The sequence below is a fragment of the Ovis aries genome, chromosome 17 (assembly GCF_016772045.2).
Source record: "Ovis aries strain OAR_USU_Benz2616 breed Rambouillet chromosome 17, ARS-UI_Ramb_v3.0, whole genome shotgun sequence".
In the NCBI taxonomy this organism is placed as follows: Eukaryota; Metazoa; Chordata; class Mammalia; order Artiodactyla; family Bovidae; genus Ovis; species Ovis aries.
Genome location: NC_056070.1, coordinates 40,421,637 through 40,445,790, shown reverse-complemented (window position 1 = coordinate 40,445,790; position 24,154 = coordinate 40,421,637). Strand labels below are relative to the sequence as shown.

Here is a 24,154-nt window from a genome sequence, read left to right as displayed (position 1 = left end):
ACTCTGTGCTGGTTTGAGCCATAATGAGGTTTTCTTGTCCCTGAGAAAGTGACTGTTTTCAGAACCTGTATGAACAGTGGTGTGTGAGGTAGCCTCAGTGAATCGACAGAAAAGAGGTTAATTCCGACTTCAGAAGCACTTACCAGCTGCCTTCTCCCTGCTGGGTGTGAGCTTAGCTCCACAAGTAAAACACAAAAGAAACAAAATGTTGCTGTTCACCTTTTCAAAGAGTTCCTCACCTGGTTTGGAAGTTCGTGGCCAAGGTTAATATCCTAATGCATGGGAGGAGGAGAGAGTAATACCTGACTCTAACAGCTAAATGCAGATCCAAGGTTACTTGTTAAGCACCGCTTGCCTGTGTGTTCCTGATGGGGACTGCCTGCTGCTGGAGCCTCTTGTCCTGCACTGTGACTGTTAACCTGTGTGAGATGCAGGGGCTGTGGTTCACGATGCAGCTGAGGGTTGGTTGCAGCAAGGTTATGGGAGAAATTCTGAGCTGCTGGAAACAGATAGCCTCTTTCAGGGGTACTGTCACTGAGTCCGCCCTGTCTTCCTGTGTGGTTGTTGAAGTATCCTTAGGAAAAGGGTCCTTATGGGGAGCGTTTACAGGATAGATGGTCCTTGGTTTGGGTCCTAAAAGCTTTTGCTGGATTTGACTTCTGTTAGGAGGGGCGGTCTGTGTGGTTGGAGGGACCTAGGAGGTGGAAAAGGACTTGATCCATAGAAGAAAGAATGGCTTATGTTCCCTTCAAAGCTAATTAATCATAGATTTCATTTTCTAGCTGTTACACTAATTTGTTCTAGAGTTTATTGTTCCCAAGGGGTTCTGCAGTGAGTTGCTTTGGAAGGCTTAATCGCCTGCAGCTTCCAGGGAATTGGCCCCGTTCGGGAAGGCGACTGACTTTCTTGGATAAAACGATGATTTACCAGATGTCATTGTGGTCACAGTTACTCATCTTTGCTTCATGTTGAATAATGCAGTGCAGTCATCCATGAGCTTAGCCGCCCAGACAGGACAGTGAGTGCTCTTGGGCAGGCGTGTAGAAAGTAGGACACCCCATATCCATCTGAGTGGTACAGTAAGCATCCTTAGCCACCTTCCTAGGAGTAGAGTGAGTGTCAGCGTCACCATTATTTCCAGCTAAGAAGACAAGCTCACAGAGTCATGTGGCCCAGAGTGATGAAGCCGCAGCTGAACACAGCCCTCTGCCCCGCAGACCTTACCTCGTGAGATGGTCCGGCTGCCATGCCTCCTGGATCCTGGTCCCCAGCTCGTCATGAGGAGCTGACTCAGAGGAACGAGAGGCTGCTGAGTCAGAGCTGACAGCCTTTGTCCAGCTCTCTCCTCATAATTGACTTCTGTCGACTGCCAAGCAGCCCTCTTAGTCGGCAGCTGGTAGAGCTCTCAGAGCACTTGAGGAGGCTTGTGCATGTAACTTGCCAGCGATCCAATTGCGTGAGAAGTGTTTCGTTTTATCTCTGTTACGGTATTGCTGTTTCATCTCTGGCCAACCAGACCAAAGAATCGGCAAGAAACACTTTCTGTCACTAAGTTAACTCTTTTTAAAAAATGTATTTCTTTATCTGACTGCACTGGGTCTTAATGGCAGCACCTGGGATCTTTAATCTTCCTGTGGCATGTGGGATTTTTGGTTGCGGCATGAGAACTCTTAGTTGTGGCATGTGAGAGCTAGTTCCCTGTCCAGAGATCGAATGTGAGTCCCCTTCATTGGGAGCCCATAGTCACTAAGGTAACTGTTAGCCTAACCTCTAGTAGGTTTCCTTGAATAACTCTCATGACCTTTATTTTGCACTGAATGGATATGTAACCGGCCAAGAATGAGAGGGATGCCGGTAAGAAAGCTGTTGCAATAGTCCTGGCAGACTCGGGGCTTGTGCTCTGAGCAACCCAGCATCTGCTTCAAAGCGTCAACAGAAAAGTTCAGCATTTTGTTCAGATGGAAGGGAGAGGAACATAGATGCAAGTCATTTCCTAGGTATTTTTTGAAACTTGTTTCTCATGAGTTACACAGTTTGGATAAGAATTGGGCCAGTTTTGACAGGGAGATGGGAGGGAGCCCTGAAAACTTTGTCCCGCAGAGCTGGTTTCAGTCAGATAGGTGGAGTGAGCCGTCGTGCTGGACAAGAATTCCTGCAGCTGCCCATATGCCTGGTCACATGCTTTGAGGGGAACGATTCTGAGCCAATGGCCCAACCCCGAGGCTCAGGCCTTTACCTCTTTCCCGACCCTGGGCTGCCAGCACTTTGCTCAGGTCCACACGCCAGTGACAGCCTGACCCGAGATCAGAGTTAAACTTCACAGGTTGTGTAATCTTCGCTAATATGTTTCCAGCTTCTGGAAGTTTACAAAGGAGTAGCATGTGGTGGGTGCTGGGAAGTCATAGGGAAAAAGGATTGTAGATTGAGGTCTAAAAAGCTTTTATCTAAATTACTGGTTATCTAGCTGATTCCAGAAATAAAGAAATCATTTCTCAGGGATGAAAAGACAAGCAGTACTCCTTGCAGGTGGAGAGCCATCCCAGAGAGCCTTCCGACCTGGCATTAGTGCGCATGGCCTGGCCACCCCTTCTCCTGGTAAAAGCTGAGATATGAAGCAGTTAGAGTCCCAGCCTAGCTATAACCCTCCTCCTCAGAGAAGACTTTTCACTTACTACCTTAGGGGTCTCCTGGAGTCTCGTCTCTCCTTTCCTTATCTTTATGTTGTCCGCGTCTTGTACTTGGTTAGGTACATAGACTTTGAATGGCACTTCTTTTTAAAAAAGTGTTATCCTCTTGGGTGGCAGGGGGTGGGAGGGAGTATACTTGTATGTATGCTTGTAGCTGATTCACGTTGTTGTACAGCAGAAACCACAACATTGTAAAGGAATTATCCTCCAATTAAAAATAAATGAAAAAGAAATGAGGAGCAAGGAACATTGGAAACAAGGCAGGAAAACGTTGAACTATTTGCAGGAGATGTTCTATATAATATAGTTATATTCCAGAAGATATATCCAATTGCAAATACCGATCCCAGTCTATTTATGAGAATGAACTGAAAGACTGTTACTGCTGCTAAGTCGCTTCAGTCGTGTCCGACTCTGTGTGACCCCATAGACGGCAGCCCACCAGGCTCCCTCGTCCCTGGGATTCTCCAGGCAAGAACACTGGAGTGGGTTGCCATTTCCTTCTCCAGTGCATGAAAGTGAAAAGTGAAAGTGAAGTCGCTCAGTCGTGTCTGCCTCAGCTATTTGAAAACTTTCATAAGGTAAGAACAGGAGAGGACAATGAAATCTAACCGCACTTGGAACAGAAATGGAAAATGCTTCAGAATAATTCCAAAAAATGTTTAGCAGAAAAATATATCTAGTTCCTTGGGGCATCTTAATATTGTGAAAAAAGCTAAACTATCAGTATTGTGAAACAAGTTAATCTATCAATTTAAGACTAACTCAAATAAAATGTTAGTGATTTTGTTAAAAAAATTTCTCATTGTTATGCGTGTTGTGTTGCTGCTAGGTACTAAGCTGAGTCTCCAAATAAAGGGAAATTGAGGGGTCTTATTTTTAGTTAGATGTTTTAACAGAGCCTGTAGCTGCAGCTCTCTACTTTTGCTGGTTTGTGTAGATATTAATGATAGCAATCACTGAAGGAAAAACTGTGAGGAACATAGCAGTCTAGGTTCAGAACACACAGGGGGCGTGCTTTGCTTTTCCTTCCAGCTGCCTGAAATTGTTTGGACTCTGACAATTTCCTTACCATAAAGCCTGCAGAATTGTTATAGAACAAAGAAGTCAAGTGATCATTACTGGCTTGGCAGCAAGAATTTAAAAACAAGTCTCTTTACCCATGGTTTGTAAATAATGCATAGCTATTGTTGAAAAGTGGAAAATAGAGAATTTTAAAAGGAAAAGCGTGTTAAGTCCTGCTATGCAGAGACATTCTAATGTTTCTTTCTTGTTCTTTTTTCTACTTCTGGTTTTTGAAAAGCACAGTACTTATCAAAGAGCATACACCATTTTGTATTGTAGCTTTATAGCATAAGAAGTTTTCTGTGTCTCACAGATTCCTGAGGACATGAGACATGCATTCATTCTTTCAGTTGCTGAGAGCCTTTTAATGATTGGCTGATTCTTGGCTGTGCTGGGACTTCATTGCTGTGTGTGGGCTTTCTCTAGTTACCGTGAGTGGTGACTGCTCTTCGCGGCGGTGTTTGGGCTTCTCGTGGTGGCTTCCATTGTTGCGGAGCACAGGCTCTAGAGCATGGGCTTAGCTGCTCTGTGGCGTGTAGGATCTTCCTGGATCAGGGATCGAACCCATGTCCCCTGCACTGGTAGGCAGATTCTTACCCACTAAACCACCAGGAAAGTCCTGAGAGCCTTTTCAGTGCCTCAGACTCCCTGGAAACGGGATGGGTGGTAACCTGGATCATGATCAGTGCCACATATCACCATGAACTCTCAAGTAACTTTATCTGAATCTGAAAGCTCCATTCTCTCGCAGGTGCTCCCTCATTTTAAATCAAAGCAAAAAAAAATTAAAAAATAAAATAAATAAATAAATCAAAGCAGTCATATGGGTTGATTTTATTGTCTGTTTCACCTTACTTTGTACGGATCAAAAAGTCCCTCTGTGTAGGAGTCAGAGCCTCAGCCGGGCATGGTCAGGAGAGCAGGGCAGTTCATGGCAGGCAAGGGGACCCACTAGAGACCCGGCCACCGTGATGCTTGGAACAAACCCCAGCCCCACCGAGGACAGAGTTAGTGAGAAGCTGTATCTGTCGGTAGCCTCCGGTTGATCCTGGAGGAGAGACTTGGACTTGACTGATGAGCCAGTGACATCCAGCTGCCGCACCTCCTGCTTGTCCCCGGTCGGTCCTCAGGTGGGGTGAGTGGTGTGGCTCACCCTGTCACTGGCGGGGATGCATCAAGTCCCGGCCCGGCCTGGACACGCTCCCCACGGTGAGCCTGGTCCCTTGGCCCGCCTGTACTCCGTTCTTCCTGTCTGCTAGAGATCAGTGCCGCTGCTCCACGACTGACAGAAAGCTGCTAGAGCTGTGCTCGGCACGTGGAGTCGTGAGACTGATCAGCCAACGAGTCACCCCGTCCCAGCGTCTGTCTAGGCTCTGCCGGCCTTCCTCAGCACAGGCTTGTCCGGTGGGCTTCTGTGGTGTTAGGGTGGGGCTGTGGGCTGACCGCTGTCCTAAGGACGTGCGTAGGCTCAAAGGGCTGAGCGCCGAGGGACGTGGTCTCCATCCTGCATCTGTCCTCAGAGCCTGTTTCCCGAAAGCACACTGCCTCACTCCCTTACCTGAGTACATGTCCTCTAGCCCAGCAGGCGCCTTCTTTTTTTCAAATTTGATTCTTTAATTAACTTTTTTTATTTAATGAAAAGTAGGTGATTTACTGTGTTGTGAAGGTTTCAGGTATACAGTGAAGTGATTCAGTTATACATACATATGTATATATTCGCCTTCAGATTCTTTTCCTTTATAGATTATTGCAAAATATTGACTAGAGCTCTCTGTGCTATATGAAAGGTTCTTGTTTATCTATTTTATATATCATAGTGTGCTTCTAATTAATCCCAGACTCTTAATCTATCCCTCCCCCATCCCTTTTCCCCTTTGGTAACCATAAGTGTATTTTCTGTATCTGTTAGTCCGTCTCTGTTTCACAGAGAAGTTCATTTTTGTCATATTTTAGATTTTACACATATGCGATATCATACGGTATTTGTCATTCTCTGACTCACTTCATTTAGTGTGATAATCTCGCGGTCCATCCGTGTTGCTGCAGTTGGCATTATCTCATTTTTTATGGTTGAGTAGTATTCCACTGTATATATGTACCATGTCGTCTTCATCCATTCATCTGTTGATGGACATTTAGGTTGCCTCCATGTCTCAGCTATTGTGAACAGTGCTGTTACATATACTGGGGTGCATGCATCTTTTCAAATTAGAGTTATCTCTAGATATGTGCCCAGGAGTGGGATTGGTGGATCACATGGTGGTTCTGTTTTTAGTTTTTTCAGGATCCTCCATACTGTTCTCCATAGTGGCTGCAGCAATTTTTCATTCTCACTAACAGTGTAAGAGGTTTCCTCCTCCTCCACACCCTCTCCAGCATTTGTTATTTGTAGACTTTTTATGATGGTCATTCTGACCAATGTGAGGTGATAGCTCATGATAGTTTTTATTTCCGTTTCTCAATAATTAGCCATATGGAGCGTCTTTTCATGTGCCTGTTGGAGGCCTTTTTAAACAAGTCCGCGTTGAATGAGGATGTACAGACGGAAAGGGTACATGACCTGCCTGCTGCACGTTCACATGAGCGGTGCTGGGATCAGGAAGCAGAGTTTACCAGCCTTCCGTAACTTTTCTGGTGTCTCCTGCTGGGGACCACCCTTCAAGAAGCCCTGATAGGAAGGCTTGCTCTCAGTCATTCCTGGGTGTGGGAAAGACATCAGGGAGGGAAGGAGTTACCCCATCAGAGGGGGGTCTGTGCTGTGGATCTGGAACCCCGCCCCCTCCTCTCCGTCGATTCTTACTTTCTTTACATCAGGGTAGCATGACGAGGCAGAGGGACACTCACTAAGTAAGAGTCATGAGACTGGATTTCTGGGGGAGCCGCAATAGACCTTCACTTTTTCCCTCTCTGAACCCATCTCTCAGCTGTGGTTTGAGTTGATTTTTTGTTATACACAGTGATCACTGTTTTTTGTCACCTGACGGGCATGCTGTTTAGGGATGCAGAAACGCACAAATACCCACCTGGAAACTTCCTGACCTTCATTCTCCCAACTCTGAGTCAGGGATGGGGGTGGATCTGTCCTCAGCCGCCACGTCCTATGGGTCAGAGGTGGCCCTGGAGCATCGTGCTGGGAGGACAGGAGGGAGGTCCTGGCCCTGGGCAGAAGGGCTTCAGTGGGGGTCTGGAGTGCCAGGTACCTGCCTCATATGGGCCACATGGCTCTTCTGCTCTTCTGGGTGGCTCAGTCCTGGGCTGTGAGGGTGGAAGTGGGTACAGCTTACAGACTTGCACCAGGGGCCTCCCTTCTTCACACACATCCCTGAGTTCACGCCCCCACTCCACTCCCCACTTCCTTCCAGTGGGTGGAGCTTCAGGAGGGCCATGGGAGCCAGCTGGTGACCTCGGATCCTTCTCCCAGCGTGTGAGTGCAGCTGGACCGCATGGGCAGATGGAGAGCTTGACTGCTAGAAAAGCCCATGATAAGTGGTCTCTTGGGTAGTACTTACAGCTGATGAGCAGGATGTCTTGTCCAGTGTGGTGCTGGTGTTCAGTCACTGAGTTATTTCTGCCTCTTTACGACCCCATGGACTGCCTTACACCAGGCTTCCCTGTCCTTCACCATCTCTCAGAGTTTGCGCAAACTCATGTCCATTGGTCAGTGATGCCGTCCAACCATCTCATTCTCTGTCACCCCTTTTTCCTCCTGCCCGCAATCTTTCCCAGCATCAAGGTCTTTTCCAGTGAGTTATCTCTTTGCATCAGGTGGCCAAAGTGTTAGAGCTTCAGCTTCATCATCAGTCCTTCCAGTAAAGGTTCAGAGTTGATTTCTTGTGGGATTGACAGGTTTGATATCCTTGCTGTCCAAGGGTCTCTCAAGAGTCTTCCCTGGCACCACAGGTCAAAAGCGTCAGTTCTTTGGTGCCCAGCCAGTGTGTTAACAAGTGGCTGTGGGGGAGCCCATAGAAGAGGATGCTCCCATTTCAAGAAAGAGAAGACAGAGGTCAAGGGAGGTGGGGAACAGGATGCTGCCTCTCTCACCCGCTCCATCCACTGCTCGCATGGCTTGAAGAATGGGTGTGGTAATATCATTATTACTTGTTTCTCCATTTACTGAAAAACTGTTAAAGCTCCCGTGTAAATGTAAGGAACTCGAGAGCCATAGACAGGCATTCCTTTTTAAGTACAGTGGTGGTGGTTTTGATGTATACCCCTACTTTACTACATACGATCTGGTTTTAAACTGTGGAATTAGGGTTATTTAGGGGGGAACAGAGAGAAAACATAAAATGTTAAAATACCATGAGTCATGTTGATTGGAGTGAACACAAGATGTTAAAACTTGTAAAAGACCTTGTGCTGTAGTAGATGAGAGAGAGGGAGAAAGAGGGTGTTTGGAGTTTGAGCAGAAGTACCCTCTGCAGCACGCTGGAAGAGGCCGATGGCTTGTTGTAGCGGATTCATGTCCTAGGTGTTTTTTTTTTTGGGGGGGGTGGTTTGGGTAATATTTATTTACATATTTATTTGGCTGTGCTGGGTCTTAGCTGTAGCACATGGGAACTTTTCTACCTTTGGTTGCAGCAAGTAAACTCTTAGTTGTAGCATGTGGGCATCCAGTTCCTTGACCAGGGGTTGAACCTGGGCCCCCTGCACTGGGACTGCGGAATCTTAGCCACTGGACTAGCAGGGGGAGTCCCTCATGTCCTAGTTCTAATGTAAGTGAAGTGAACAATCAATTGGGACAACTCACTACTGGCAGCTTGGAGTCTTAGCCACTGGACCAGCAGGGGGAGTCCCTCATGTCCTAGTTTTAGCGTAAATATTCAGTGATACTGAGACAATGAAAAGGTCATATGTAAGATCTGCACAAAGTGAACATCCAGACCCAGTCTTTTATCTTCAGAATTTCTGGTTAGGATCGTGAGATGCGTATACTTCTCTATTGGAAAGAAGTTACGTGTTAGTGTTAAAAGGGTGTTTTTAGAAAATCATGCAGAGTTCAGGCCCAGAACATCTTCATGGGGAGGCTGGGATTCTCACTGGGGAAGTGGTTCTCCACCGGGTGGTTCCCAGGCCAGGAGTGGCTGTGTCCTGGGAGCTTGTGAGAATCACATTCCCAGTTTTTAGCCCAGAATCAGAACCGCTGAATCAGAAATCGGGTTGCGGGGGCAGGGATGGTTGGCCTAGCCCTGGGTGTTTGTGAGCCTGTAAAGTGTGAGCACCACCCTGCCAGGGAAGTGGAGGCTAAAAACTGTGCTGACCAAATTTAGGGAGAAGCACTGACTCTTGAAGACACAGCTCAAGTCTTGATAGAAACCCTACAAGGGCCTGTCTTAGTTGCTCCTCTTCCTCATCCTTGCATGTTAGTTACAGGCTGAGTGAGAGGTTAGAGTTTCTGTTGGAGGGAATTCTTTCCCAGTGCAGTTCCTCCTTGTTTCATCCTTCATAACCATGTTGTCATTTTCTTCTCTTACTATTCTTGTCGTTTAAAAATGTTCCCATCATCCTTTGGATTGTGGATACATACGCATTGTTTTAACAGTGTTTGAAGCCTTGGGAAGATGTAAAATGTTGGAATGATTGAGCAGCTTTGCAGCTATCTGCTGGGAAGGTATATATACAGAATACATAGTTACAAAGGGTTTGTGTCCTTTCCTCAGGGCCTAGATAAATATCTTTCAGAGACTGAAGTTTTAAAAGTGAAATGTGTTTTTTAATACATAAAAAGTGGGTTGTGTTCCCTGCAGTGTTTGCTATACATGTTTTATAAAATCTAGTTACTTGGTCTTTTTCAAGGCTCCACCCCATCAGCGTAGGATGATGCTTTCATTTCCACTGTGATTCTAGACAAGGTGAGCCAAGCCCCAGGTGAGTTGAAGGCATTGACCTAGGGCCTTGCCCACATCTCAGGTGGGCACGGTGGTAAAAGGGGATTCCTTCTGCCTCTGCTCACTGGGACAGGTTGATGCTACACGGGTGCTCCCTGGTCCTCTTGTGATGAAGAAACAGTGATTTTCCAGACGGTTGAGAAGAAAAACAAAGAACCCCTGATCTCACTGAGGCCATGAACTTGAGCCTTGAGCTCAGAATGTGTTTGCCTTTCTGGAGAAGTGGATTTGCTTTCTCCTAACCTGGCCCTGTCTTGGGATTTGAGCCTGTGTCACAGAGGAGGTGGTTGCCATCATAGGTGCATTACAGTCTCTCTCTCTCTCAGAGGAGGGTGTGGTTAACATCTTCTGTGGGTTTGTTGCAAAGGAACTTTAAAGTCACATACACAGTAAAGTCTTAAGTTAACTGAGGCCTCTGCCTTGCAGTGTTAGACCTTGTCACATGGCAGAGTGGAATACACGTGGCTGCCATATGTCGAGACACTTAAAGCCCTCTGAAGCCTGTAGATGAAAAATTAATCAATAGTTGATCTAAGAAAGAAATGGAAAATTTTGTTCGAGCCAACCTGAGGATTATAACCTGGGATATAGTCTTTCAGAAAGCTCTAGCATCATCATCCTGTCAGTGGTCAAGGCACAGTTAGATGTGTTTTTGAGACAAATGGTTGAATGTCAGATGATGTGTTGATAGTTTGCACAATCCAGATCCACACATGCAGAGTTAGTTGAGGGTCATCCAGACCCCTCATGGGATTAGGAGGGAATGTCATCTCCTGAGGAGGTCTTGTCGGTACAGATCACCATGCTCTGAAGGTGAGTGGGGAGGCCAACACAGGCAGAGGAGCATTTTTAAGTTTTTCTTGTCTCGCCATGAAGTATGAATTTTATTTAATCAAATTAAAGACCCAGCCAAGGGTTCATCAGATTTGAGAACTTTTAGTATTTTCATCACCCTGATTTTAGGATGACAAGAGGAAAATGAATTGGGACAGTCCAGTTTTAGCGACCAATGCTTTTTATTTGTTCTAAAAGAAAAATCGCATCCATTAATTCATAGTACTGTCAAAAAATATTGATATGTATGATATATCAATGTACATCATACAAAATATAAATTTGCATCACATAAAATAGCATATATATCATTAGACATAAAAATGTAAAATATGGAAATATGTCATTTATCAATGCATTTTATGCATACTTATATTTTATATAAGTATGTATCATAAAACAAAAATATAAAATGTTTCATAAAATCATAGAAATAATGCGATATATCAATATATGTCATAAAATACAAAATATAAGTAAAGTATATATACCATGTAAGATATATCACATAAAATATAAACTGAAATATAAAATATGTATCATGAAATGTTGAAGTATGTGGTATATTAACATATATCATGAAATCCCATGGATGGAGGAGCCTGGAAGGCTGCAGTCCAAGGGGTCGCTGAGGCTCGGACATGACTGAGCGACTTCACTTTCACTTTTCACTTTCATGCATTGGAGAGGGAAATGGCAACCCACTCCAGTGTTCTTGCCTGGAGAATCCCACGGACGGGAGAGCCTGGTGGGCTGCCGTCTATGGGGTCGCACAGAGTCGGACACAACTGAAGTGACTTAGCAGCAGCAGCTATATCATATTGGTATATAATACCATATTATTCTCATTTTACAAATGAAGTACATTCATGTCATAAGTAGAAACTGAACTGCCTTTTTTCTTATATTCTACTGGTTCAGGGCTCTCTCAGTTTGGATGCACTTAGGAATTAAGAATCCAGTGCAAGAGCTTTAGAGGTTTATGGCTTCTCGGTCATTATTATTTTTCTTTCATAAATAAATTCGACATTGGTATTAAAGCCAGGATGTATCCCTTCCCTCACCCCACTTCTGCCCCTGTGCGTCAAGCCCTGCGGTGGGTTTGCTGAGGGCCGCCGTCTCTCACTTGCTCTGGGCAGGATTTTCAAGGTTGCAGAGTAAGACCTGTCAGCTGACACTTGCTCACAGGAGAGCCATTAAGAGGGTGGTGGCCAATGTCAGGACAACCTTGCAGCTGCAGGCGAGTCACCGGGTTTCACCCACAGCCATGTGAGCCGTGTGCGGAGATCTTGTGATCAATTAATTGGCTACTTCATAATCTCCGGCCGGGCCACTACGGAGTGAGTCAGTCCGAGCCACTCAGCCTGTTGAGAGTCTTGTCTTTTGTAACCGGAGCACAAACCCAGGAACAAAAGTAAGAAGTGGGGCTTGGACTTATTGGATTCTAATTCTAATGGCTTTGCTGAGAGCCTGCTTTACAGAGTGAGGCAGGCATCTGACTTCCTAAATCAAGGGGCTTCGTTTACGTAACAAGTGAATGTTCCTTTTTTTTTTCTTAAACTTCTGAAAGAGGAAATTGGAGGGTTGCTGCCAAGAAGCTTGTGTCACCTACCTCCTCTGTACAGGGAGTGCGGGTATCATAGGGACAGCCGATCACTGCGGAAACCCCTCCAGCCATAGGACCTTCCAAGTCCATGAGGACAGTCAAAACCACCTGGAAGAGGGCTGACCCGCCGGGAGATGTGCGGTTGTTCAGCCAGGACCACAGCCCAGGCGGGGGGCTGGCGGGACACAGCCCGGGGTGTGAGTGATGGGCGGCCGCACAGGATGCTTTTCTGCACAAGGACTCAGAAGCATGCCAGAGTCGGCAGGAGCCCTGATGCCTCGGAACTCAGCAACAGGTTTGAAACTTCTGTTCTGTCTCAGAGTCTCAGAGAAATTCTCACTGGGCACCGGGGAGGTAAATCATGGTGATCTGAAACTTGGGTTTGCAGACAGGCACAGGTGGTTGGTGGGTGTGCAGACAAGCCCTGTCCTTTACAGAAAAGGTACAAGATGGGTGTTTTCTAGCAGCTGTTTGGGTCCTGCTGCCCATGTGGTCCTGAACCTCCCTTTGCTCCTGTTGGAGGCACCAGGAAGCAGTGGGTGCTGCCTGTACCGGGGGGAAGCTTGAACAGTGCAATCTCAGGGCTCCCTGAGAAAAGCAGGCACAGCCCCAAAGGACCAGCATATTGTCAGACAGGGCCTGGGTGCCTCACTTCTCAGTCTGTCTGGTGGTGTTTCTGGTTGGAGGTGGGGTGGTGAGGGAGAGTCCAGGCTTCCCCTTCTGGAAAATCCTTTCCATGGGAAGGAAGATGTTAGGATGAACCAGTGTTTGTAATGCAGCCCATCAAAGGAATATGTATTATAATTACTGTTTAATTGCTACTTAATTGTTTCATTCATTTTGGAAGAATTCACTAATTAGTAATAACTCTTAGTTGAAACATTAAGGAATTTTAGTGCGTATCAGTGAAACAGAAAAATACCTTGGAAATTGCATTTCATTCCAAAGTATTCAGTAAGGCCAGAAAAAGGTAAGCTCCAATTCTCATGATTAGTGTAAAAGTAATTTTCTAAATCCACTTAAGTATTGTTACTTTTTTCCTTATAGATTTTTTCTCAGCATTAACATGGCTCATCAACTGTTTACCCCATAAATATAGTTCTTGGTTCTTGACTAATAATCAGGATATGTTTTTTGTCATGTAAAAATCATGGTATTTCTTCAGTGGAAACAATAAAATGGTACAGAGTTCACTGCAGGATAAGTGTCCATAGTTGGAAACCCCGTGCTGTCTACTCAGTATAGGGATGTGACTGTTCAGAGAAGAATCTCACTGTTACACCATCTGTGGTGTCTCCTATGTGGAAAGGATGGCTGAGTGACAGCAGAGTATGGTAGATCCACACTTGGTCATCTTGGGTGTGGATCCAAACCCGATCCTGATGCCAGCTCTGCTGCCCAGAGGCCATGTTAACCCTGGCTGGTCCCCTGCTTTTTTGCATCTCATTCTCAACTGTTCAGATGTGTAGCTGGTTCAGATTGCTTTTGAAATTCTCTCCTCTAAGATTCTACAGGATAGCTTTGGGACATTCTGAATTCCTATTTTTGTTATTCAGACAATTCTTGATTCCCTGAGTAGGTATGTGGAGCACCAAGGGTGGCACCCACATGAGAAGATGACACTCAGGGCGTCACCAATTCTTGCTGAACTTCTTAAGAAGTTTTCCATACGAGCTTCTGCTTCTCCGTCTCGGTGAATTTGCTCTTTTTCAGTAGGATTTTAATCATTACTTTTTAAAATGACACTTGAAACTTAATGAGACCTTTTCACGTGCATTGTCTCCTTTCCTTATTTTAACTTCCTTTAGACTTACCTCTTAGGTGCCGAGATGGTTTTAGATTCTGTACGGTGATGATGTGTGTCATTTAGTTGGAATTCATCTCTGGTCACACCAATTGTCTTGGCCCCATTTCCACTTTCTCTTCCCCCTTTTTTTAGTCTTGAAAAGGTGGCCGTTGTTTGCAGGATGGTGCTTTTTTTTTCCTGAATTTCTCTAGAAGTCAGGCCGGTCTTGGGGTGGAGTGAATTATTGATGGGAGCTTATGCCCCAAGGATCTGGCTCCAAGTGCTCACGAGGTACCTGTGTGGCCAGGTCAGGTGGCAGCCAGCCAGGTGTGACTCCCAGGGCCCGCTTTGCTCTTGGGTATCTTAGATCAACAGTTTCAAGTGGTTGTCTTAGCTGAGTACACTGATAAGTAGTTTTCTTTCTTTTTTTTTCATTGCTCATGATTTTCCACTTAGTCAAAGGCGAAGAGTCAGATTCCATAAATGCAGTGGAAAGGCTCCAGGTACCTAACAGTGGCACCATGTAAACCTGGCACAATGTTGCAGAAAGCACTGGATCTTCCCACTGTGGTTCTTGTGGAATGAGAGATTTCAGGATAGAAGTTGTCCCACCTAGACCTTTGCTTCTCCTCTCTTTAACCTCTAGAATGTCAGAAATTGGTTTTCAATATATTTCACAAAATTCCAGAGTCAGCACAGACCTGTAGAGTTTGATGAGGCATCTTAAGTGGTTTGCCAATAAAACATTCCTTGCTGAAACTCAGTTCAAATCTAGGAACTGTGAACTGCGATGTGGGGCTTCAACTGCAGTTGGCTTCCAATCTGCTGTCTTAAAGATGCTAGTAACTTGACTTTTCAAACTTTCCCAGCAAATTAAATCCATCCATAGGGCTGTTTATATGCAGAATCTGGGAGGACTTGCCTAGCTTATCTTGTAAATCTTATAAATTGCTGTTTTTCTGATGGCATGAGGAAATTTGATGCAGCCTTGCCTTAAAAAGTGTGCCCCCGAATGGATAACCAGTAAGGACCTATGGTATAGCACAGGGAACTCTCCTCAATGTTATGTGGCAGCCTGGATGGAAGGGGAATTCCGGGGAGAATGGATACATGTTTATATATGGCTGAGTCCCTTGCTGGTCCACCTGAAACTATCACAAAATTGTTAGTCAGCTATACAATTCAAAATTAAAAGTTTTTTTTAAAAAAAAACACAAAAACATGCCCCACACGTGGAGAGGAACTGAAACAGCCCTTCAGAGTCAACGGTGCTTGAAGTTTCACATCTTGACATCTGGGTTTAGAGGAGATCCACTGTGGCTGCTTTAGAACCACCAGGAGGGAGGGAGAGGAGTGACTGTAGATCTCTGATATGTCTCAGATGAACCTATTTTATTAAGAAAGATAGAGCCTTCGCTTGCTTGTGGAAGATGCTTATGGAGAAACAAGTACATACACCGGGGTGTTTCTTCCCCAGTGCATGCTTTACGGAGATGAGCTGACCACAACCATACAACGGTCTATGTTTAGAGTGGTTAGAGTTCCTGAAGGTTTTAGTAAAAGGCTTCTAAAGGGGAGTCTAAGGCAGGGTGGGCTGAGGCGGGGAGTGTTTGTATCACGCTCTGCACTGAGAAACACTGTGACACTTCCTGCTTGGGAAATGAGCTGCTGGACAGGTTGAGTGCGTGTGCAGGCGCGACCCCACCCCGGTCAGCTGATGGCCCCGTGCTGGTGACCAGCCCCACGGGGAGGCTGCAGACGCGGGGCTCCTCTTCCCGACGCCCTGGGCGTCACCGCTGCGAGCGCCCTGCTCCCCTGCCCTTTCAGCTGACTTCCTGTGCCACGAGGAGTTCTCTTTGGCTCGTTAAGAAGAGAGTTTATTTCCACCCGTTGATGGTTGGGATTTGGGGATGTAATCTGAGGACAAGTGAACGGTGGAAGGAGTGCAGTGGTAACGTGGTGCTGGGCAGAGGCGTGTTGCCCTAGGTTCAGGGAACGTCCCATCTTTTCTCTGATCCCCATCTCTTGGGGGTGAGTCAGGACAGCCTCGGGACAGGGGCTGCTGCTTCCACGCTGCCAGCTAACTGACTTACACTCGATCTGGGTCTTATTTTGAGGACAAGCAGGGTAAAGCCCTGTTGTTAGTCACTGTAGGGGAGTAGGTTGAGAGTGCTCCAGGCAGAAGGCAAAGCACTTTGGCTCTGGGGCCCCCAGGCCAGGTGCTGGGTGCCCGATGAAGGGTACTCCCCGCCAACGTCCCCACTGCCTCCCGCAAGCTCTGCTCGGCCAGATGGACTGGAGAGGATGAAGTGGCCACGACTCCTGGGTCTCCTGTGACTCCTTTGTGAGTCAAGCCATGGCTCAGCCTCATCCTTTCATTATTACAGTAGCAGAAGCTGAATAACCTCTGAACAAGGGGAAGCAAGCCCTGGCGGGAGTCCGTGAGAGCCATAACCCGTGACCCGCCTGATACTGTAATTAGACTCCCAACCAACACTCACCAAGGGAACCCAGCCGGCGGGATTCCTGGCAGCCCTCCCCCACCTTTATGGGATCCCAAGTGTATGTGGGATGTTGCATATCAGGTGTTCATCCGTCAGTCAGACTTTTACATCTTGCAGGGTTTGCTCCTCCTCTTAATCTCTCATCTTTCTTAGTTTAGAAAGGCTTTTAAAAAAAAAACACAAAAACCCCAAAACAGCCCACTACTCTCAGGTCTTTACAGAACAGATGTGAATTAGAACGCTGTCTTTTTTTCCCCCCCTCACTATGTGTAACATTCTTTTTCACTTTCATTTCTCACCCTCCCCAAAGGTAAACAAAAGAAAAAAATTAAAAAACTAAAACCTTGGTAGAGCTGAGCTAGTTTCTCCACTTAGTGATTTTTTTCTTTTATTTTTTAAATCTCACCCCTGACGTGAGAGCGTAGACTGTGGCACCGATTTAAGGCAAGCGCCCGTGAAGTGGGATCTTCTCTGCCTTGATCTCACAATCTCAGGGCTTATCTCCCCTGAAACCCACTGTGTCTTCGGGATCGTCGCCTCCTCTCTCCGTGTTTCTGTTTTCTCTTTCTTCTAAAAGAAATTAAAGTGAAGGGTCAGGTGAATGATTTCCCCAAAGATATGTTTTTAAAAATGCAGGCTCCTGAGCCTCACTTCAGAGCCACTGGATCAAAGTCCTGGAAGTGGAGCTAGGGAAGCTTTGTTTACTAAAAATAAACACAGAGATTTTTCTGGGGTGGTTCTGGTGATGAGTCAGGTTTGCAGCCACCGGATGGGGTGTCTGGGTCCCCTCCAGCTCCAGCATCCTGATTGTCAGGGACCAGTGGGACCCAGAAATGCCAGACAGATGTGAGGACATCCCTTGGCAACTACAGGAGTCAGAATGATCTCAGCGGTAGTTTTTTTCTATCTGGAGAGCAAGCTGTGTGGGTATTTGAGGAAGCATGTTCTCGGCAGTGGGAGGAGTGAGTACCGAGATCCCAAGGCAGGAACATGCGTGGTGTGCTCCCTAAACCCTGTGCCTGAGGGATGCAGATGGCGTGCGGTCCTCCGTGGGGCGATGAATGGGCGCAGGTGTGCTTGCGGTCCAGGCTGCAGCTGCGCACATGGTGTGGGCGGGAGGCGGGGGCTGCCCGTCCCCCAGAGTCTTACCCACTGGCCTTTCCTTGATAACAAACATTCCTGCTGTTGGAGCCTCTCTTCTTTGTATCTAACCGTTGTTCTCTCCAGGCAGTGACTACTGCCTCAGTGTCAACTGCTTTTACGACAGCTGGTGGAGGACTAGGGGGTACTGCCGAGCACGGACAGGCCCCAGGGGAGGTGGCCTGCACTTCTGCTGAGCAGGGACAGAGACCTTCAATGGCTGCATCTAACACTCAAATAACATGTCCTTGGTTCTCATTGTCACAGGAGATTCTCTAGCAGGCTAAATGATCCTCAGAGAACAATCCTATAGCAAAGTTTAAAACCAGTCCTTATTACTCAAAGTACCTACATTTCGAAGTCCCCTTGAACATTGATTTTTTTTTTTTTAAGATGGACTGTATTTCAGAGCAGTTTTAGGTTCATTGAAAAATTAAGCCTGAAGGACAGAGCCCCTGTCTCTCCCTGCTCCACCCTCACACCTCCCCTTCTTTCAGCATCTGACACCAGGGTGGTATGTGTGTTTCAGCTGAGAATCCTGCAATTGACATATCATCCTCACCCCAAACTGTGCTTTACATTTGAGGTTCACTCTTGGCGGTGTTCGTTCTGTGGGTTTGGACAAACGTATAAGGACGTGTACCCATCCATATGCTTCCCTGGTGGCTCAGTGGTAAAGAATCCGCCTGCCAACACAGGAGATGTGGGTTTGATCCCAGGGTCGGGAAGATCCCCTGGAGAAGGAAATGGCTACCCGCTCCAGCATTCTTGCCTGGGACAGAGGAACCTGTTGGGCCATAGTCTATGGGGTTGCAAAGAGTCAGACACAATTTAGTGATTAAACAACAACTATAACAACCCATCAGTATAGTTTCATACAGAGCAGCCTCACTGCCCTGACAGTCCTCTGTGCTCTGCCTATTCCTGTCACCCATCACCCACCCCCAACTCTGGCAGCCACTGAGCTTCTCACTGTCCTGTAGTCTCACCTTTTCTAGAGTGTCCTTTGGTTGGAATCATAACAGTACATCGCTTTTTCAGATCGGCTTCTTTCACTTCGTAATTTGCATTTCCGGTTCCTCCATGTCTTTTCATGGCTTGATAGCTCGTTTCTTTTCAGTGCTGAAAAATGTTCCACTGTCTGGATAGTCAAAGTGTGTATATCCATCCACCTACTGAAGGATGTGTTGGTTGCTTCCACATTTTGACAGTGGGATGACTAAAGCTGCTGTAAACATCCACGTGCGGGTTTTTATGTGGGTATGTCTTATTCCTTTGGGTAAATATCAAGGCGTGTGCTTCCTGGGTTGTAAGGTAAGAGTTTGTTTTGTTGTAAGAAACCACCAGCTTCTGGACTGGCTGTGCCATTTTGCACTCCCACCAGCAGTGAGGGGCAGTTCCTGTTGCTCCACATCCTCTTAGCATTTGCTATTTTTCGGCGTTCTGGCTCTCGGCCGTTCTGATAGGTGTGTGGTGCTCTCTCGTTGTTTCAGTGTGTATTTCTCTAACGGCATACGATGTGGCGCATGCTTTTCATGTGCTTCTGTCTTTTCTTCTCTGTCTATTAAGGTCTTTTGCCAATTTTTAAATTGGGTTGTTTGTTTTCTTATTTTGAGTTTTATGAGTTTGAGGTATATTATGGATCCCAGTCCTTTATCAGTGTTGTTGTTTGCAAATATTTTCTCGCAGTCTGAGGCTTGTCGTCTTCTCTTGTTTTCTCTCATGGGCCAGAGCTTTTAAACTTAATGAGGTCAGCTTATCACCTGTTCCTTTCATGCTTGTGCCTTTGTGCTGTCATCTCCGTGCTCAGGACCACCTAGATTTTCTCCTGTGTTTCCTTCTAGGATTTTTATAATTTTGCATTTTGAGTCAGATCTATTTTGAGTTAAAATTTTGCAAAGGGTTAAGGGCTGTGTTGAGATTCTCTCTTTGGTGTACAGATGTCCGCTTGTTTGGCCCCATTTGTGGAGAGACTGCCTGGTCTCCGTTGTGTTGTCTTTGTTACTTTGTCAAAGGTCAGTTGAGCGTGTGCAGCTCTGAGTCTGTGTCCTCTACTCTCCTTTATCAACCTGTCTGCTCTTTCACCCGGACCACACTGTCCTGTTGCCTGTGACTGTAGTAAGACTTCAGGTCAGGTAGTGCCACTCCTCTGACGTTTGTCTTCTCCTTCAACATCATGTTGGCTGTTCCGGGTCCTCTGCCTCTCCGTGTAAACTTCAGAATCAGTTTGTTGATGTCTAGAAAACAACTCGTTGGGATTTTGATTGAAATTTCATTGAATCTATAGATCAGCTTGGGAAGAACTGACATCCTGAGTCTTCTATTTATTTAGGAGAATAAACCCTCTCTGTCTATGCACAACTCTGTCTATTTAGTTCTCCTTTGATTTCTTTCTTGATTTCTTGGCTTCCTTGTTAATTTCTTCCTTCTTCCCTCCATCCCTCCCTCCTTCTTTCCCTGTTTATGTACCACAAGTCAGGTGGGATCTTAGTTCCCTGACCAAGGACTAAACCTCTGCCCCTTGCAGTGGAAGCGTGGCATCTTAACCACTGAACTGCCAGGGAAGTCCCTCCTTTGATTTCTTTTTTTTTAGAGTTTTGTAGTTTTCCTCCTATAGATCTTATAGGTATTGTGTTAGATTTATACCTAAGAATTTCTTTTTGGAGCTGATATAAATGATACAGTGTTTTCTATTTTAAAATTCCACTTAATTGCCAGTGTATGAAATATTAAAATTTAACAGAGCATGACTGCATTCATGTCAGGCTAGCTGCTTTCTCCTTTTCTGTATAAATGCCTCCATTTTTTCCTTTATGTTGTTACTAAACTTATTTTTAATATTTTTCTTAAATATTTTTTCTGATTATCAAAATAATACAATTTATTACAAAGCATTTAGGAAATGCAAGCAAATATAAAAATGAAAACCCAACTTACCAAGAGTGCTATCATACAGATTTTTACTACTATTAATAATTTTATTTGTTTCCTTGCAGTCCTTTTTGGTAGGTGGATATAAGCTGCATTATATCAACTGAACTATATATGTGTATTATATGTGTGTATAATCTCAGTGTTATACGATGACACTTTCACCATGTCATTAAAATGTTTTTAAGGCAGTTTTTAATGACTTCTTTAAGTATCCTGAATGGACAACCTCAAACACTTTGGATGTGTCCTATAGTGGATATTAACATTTATTAGTTTTTGACTGTTACAATGCAGAGAACAAGCTATCTTTGTTCAAATTTCTGACAGTTTCCATGTGAGAGAATTTTCCTTGGAGATGTTCCTTGTAGGAAATTTGAAGGAGACCCATTTTCCTTCCCCAACAGAATTTGAAAATTGAGAGAGAGCAGTTGGTTAGTAAGTGGGAAACTGTCGTGCGTAGCAACAGAGTCCATGCACTGTTGACCTCAGAGTCCGAGCCACCCTCCCACCTGGTCCCCTGTATCCTGGGACACCCTGGCCTCTGCCCACAGGACAGTCCCTGTATACCTGATGCCAGGAGCTGAGGGCCAGGTCAGCGCCTGCTCTGCAGGTGGGTGGATGCCAAAGAGGGGAGGAAAATTGTCCATCAGAGTGGATTCCTCTCCCCTGAGAGGAGCCGTGGACAGACAAAGCAGTCAGAAGTGTCCTCTCATCAGAATTGACCTCTACTGGGAAACTTGAGGCAGAGATAAGGAGACTCCCAGTCCTAACATCTTGCATAGGTTAAATCGCTTCTTAGAAGATACGAATAAGAGTTTTTTCCTTAACTTTTTTGTTGTTGTTGCTGTTTTCACCATTCTTTCCTCACTTGTTTATTTAAACATTCATTTATTTGGCTGCCCGGGTCCTAGTAGTGGCACACGTAATCTGCAGTTGTGGCCTACAAACTCTTTAGTTGCGGCATGTGGGTTCTAGTGCTCTGACCAGGGGTTGAAGCCGGGCCCCCTGCATTAGGAGCACAGAGTCTTAGCCCACTGGACTGCCAGGGAAGTCCCTTCCTTAATGTTCTGAAAAAGCATTTTATCCATATATCTTCAGAGATTGTATATTCACTTGGTTCAAAAGAAAAATATCTATCTGAAACTTGTTGCTCCCCACCTCTTTTTTTTCTTTTCCATCTCATTCAAGTAATCAATGTTATTAGTTTCTTGCAAATTCTTTTTTGCTCACTTAAAAAACCCTTTTCCACTTTCATTTTGTTATGAAAATTTCAATCATACAGAAAGTACAGGCTGTGCTATATTAACCACATGTGTAACCGTGACCCAGTTGTCTTAAATCTTAACATTTTGCCACTTTGGCTTCACATGTATAATTTTTTTTAAAAGAACCAGCCCATTAGGGAAGCAGGTGATGTTTCCTCTATCCTCCTTCCTGGGGCTCCGCCTCCCCCTCTTCCTTCCAGAGGTAACTGCCATCTGAACATGATGGTTCTTGTTCTTCTGCGTATCTGCTGTTTACTGGCTATGGTGCTCAGTCACGTCCGACTCTTTGTGATCCCATGGACTGTAGCCCGCCAGACTCCTTTGTCCATGGAATTTTCCAGGCAAGAATATGGGAGTGGGTTGCCATTTCCTCCTCTTGGGAATCTTCCCAACCAGGGGATGGAATCAGCGTCTCTTGTGTCTCCTGCCTTGGCAGGCAGATTCTTTACCACTAGGGCCACCTGTAAGCCTATTACTGGCCATGATGTATCCATAAATAATACTGGGTTACATGTATTCAACATTATAAAATGGATATCATACTGTACATATTATTTCAGAGCTTATTTTTTTATTCAACTGGATGTTTTTGAGATTCATTCATATCAGTCCATGTAGCTCTACTTTGTTAATTCTGAATTCAGTATAGCATTCCATTCTCTGAATAAGCTACAGTTTATGTGTCTGTTAGCCTATTCATGAGCATTTCATTTTATTTTATTTTTTTTACGAATTTTACTATTATAATCAGTGCTGTAGTGAATGTATCACCATCGCCCTGTCTGCACGTCAGCATTAATTTCGTAGGGTGAGTGCCTACAGAAGAGTGGAGTTTAGGTTTTAGGACTTATGACTTGTATTCAGTGTTCTCCAGAGTGGGTGTCCCGTCTCCTTCCTCACCAGCAGTGCATGGCATCCCCCTGCCCCCCATTCTTGGAGGTGGGGAGGGGGAAACAGAATCTCATTTTCTTTTAACTCATTACTGACCAGGGGATTTCTGCAGAAACTAATGCCTATGGCCAAAGATTTTTATTTTGGACAGCCCAAAATTAATTCTGTTATTTCACTAACACTTTGCGAGTTATTAAATTCAGTAGTTACACACTGTAAAGTCTTTACTGACACAGCTGTAGAGTCTTCTCTAGCATCATGAGTTTCATGTTCACCTTCAGTATCAGAATCAATCACTAAGGTTTCTTGTCATTTTGTTAGTCTAATATTCACATCATCTGAATCAAAACTATATTCTGAAGAGCTGTCATCTCCTGAGACACTAGTTATATGTCACTCAGACAGTCAGAGAAAGTACCTGCATAAAATTCACTGAAAAATTCTTCTTCACTTAAAATTTTGTGATGTGTCATTTTTGAAAATTTTTACACAATAAAGCTTGTGTGTGCAGTATACACAAAGCGGGAACAAAACCCTAACAACAAAATATGAATAACAGCAACAAACATTAGCTGCCTTATGAACACTTGATCACCTTAAAGCTCTAACATCTTTCACACAGTGATTATAATTGTATCGCTCTCTAAAATCGTATTGATAGGTCTCCAGTCAATCATTTTCAGAAAAATAAAAAGACATACTATATCTCCAGTCATATCATTGAGGTATAATTCATGTACCATACAACCCACCCATCTGAAGTCTTTTGCTGTGTCCACAGAGTTGTAAAGTCCTCACCACATCAGCTTCAGAACATTTTCATTAACCTTAAAAGAAACCACCCACCAAAGTTAGCTGTTATCCTCTAGTCCCCTTACAAATGGTTCTAATCAGCGATGAATTTGCTGTCACTATAGATCTGCCTATTTCTGACATTTCCTGTAAACAGCATCACGCAGCATACGATGCTTTGTGGTTATCTTCTTTTCATTTACCATCATATTTTCAAGACTCACCTGCGTCCTGGCATGTAATTGCACTTCGTCCCTTTTTAGTCTGGATCATATTTTATTGATCATGGGCTTCCCCGGTGACTCAGGCGGTAAAGAATCTGCCTGCAATGCAGGAGACACGGGTTTGATCCCTGAATCGAGAAGATCCCCTGGAGGAGGGCATGGCAACCCACTCCAGTATCCTTGCATGGAGAGCTCCATGGACAGAGGAACCTGGCGGGCTGCAGTCCATGGGGCCACACAGAGTTGAACAGACTGAGCAGCCAACACTTTCACTTTCAGGCTGGAGTTTGCTCAGTGAGGGGATGGTTTTGGCTCTCAGGACTAGAGCTGTTCTAAAGACTGCTGGGCTCCTTTTTATATGGACCGCTTTTGAATGAAGAGAGGGTAGTTTAGATGCCAGGAACAGTAGGCAAAGGTCCTGGGTGTCCACCCGGAGCAGGCAGGTGGGTGAGAAGTAGCAGGGGCCCTTTCTCCAGCCCCCTTGGCCGTATGGCTCAGGGTTCCCCACGCTGTCGTGGGGTCACAGAGGACTCGTGGC

General features: G+C 45.3%; 1 protein-coding gene across 11 annotated transcripts in view; it reads left to right on the top strand.

Moving 5' to 3' along the window:
• FNIP2 (folliculin interacting protein 2) overlaps positions 1–24,154 on the top strand; it is a 125,856-nt gene that overhangs the window by 24,615 nt on the left and 77,087 nt on the right. For 4 of the 11 annotated variants that reach the window (XM_027956330.2, XM_027956329.2, XM_042234404.1 and 1 more), the window contains exon 1: positions 11,817–12,375. The exons of 5 other annotated variants lie outside the window; for them this stretch is intronic. In XM_027956330.2, the coding sequence (XP_027812131.2) occupies positions 12,215–12,375 (161 nt within the window). In that variant the 5' untranslated portion in view covers positions 11,817–12,214. Of the gene's footprint in view, positions 1–11,816; positions 12,376–24,154 lie in introns of those variants that run through there. 2 more of the 11 variants (XM_042234403.1, XM_042234405.2) reach the window with 2 other exon arrangements.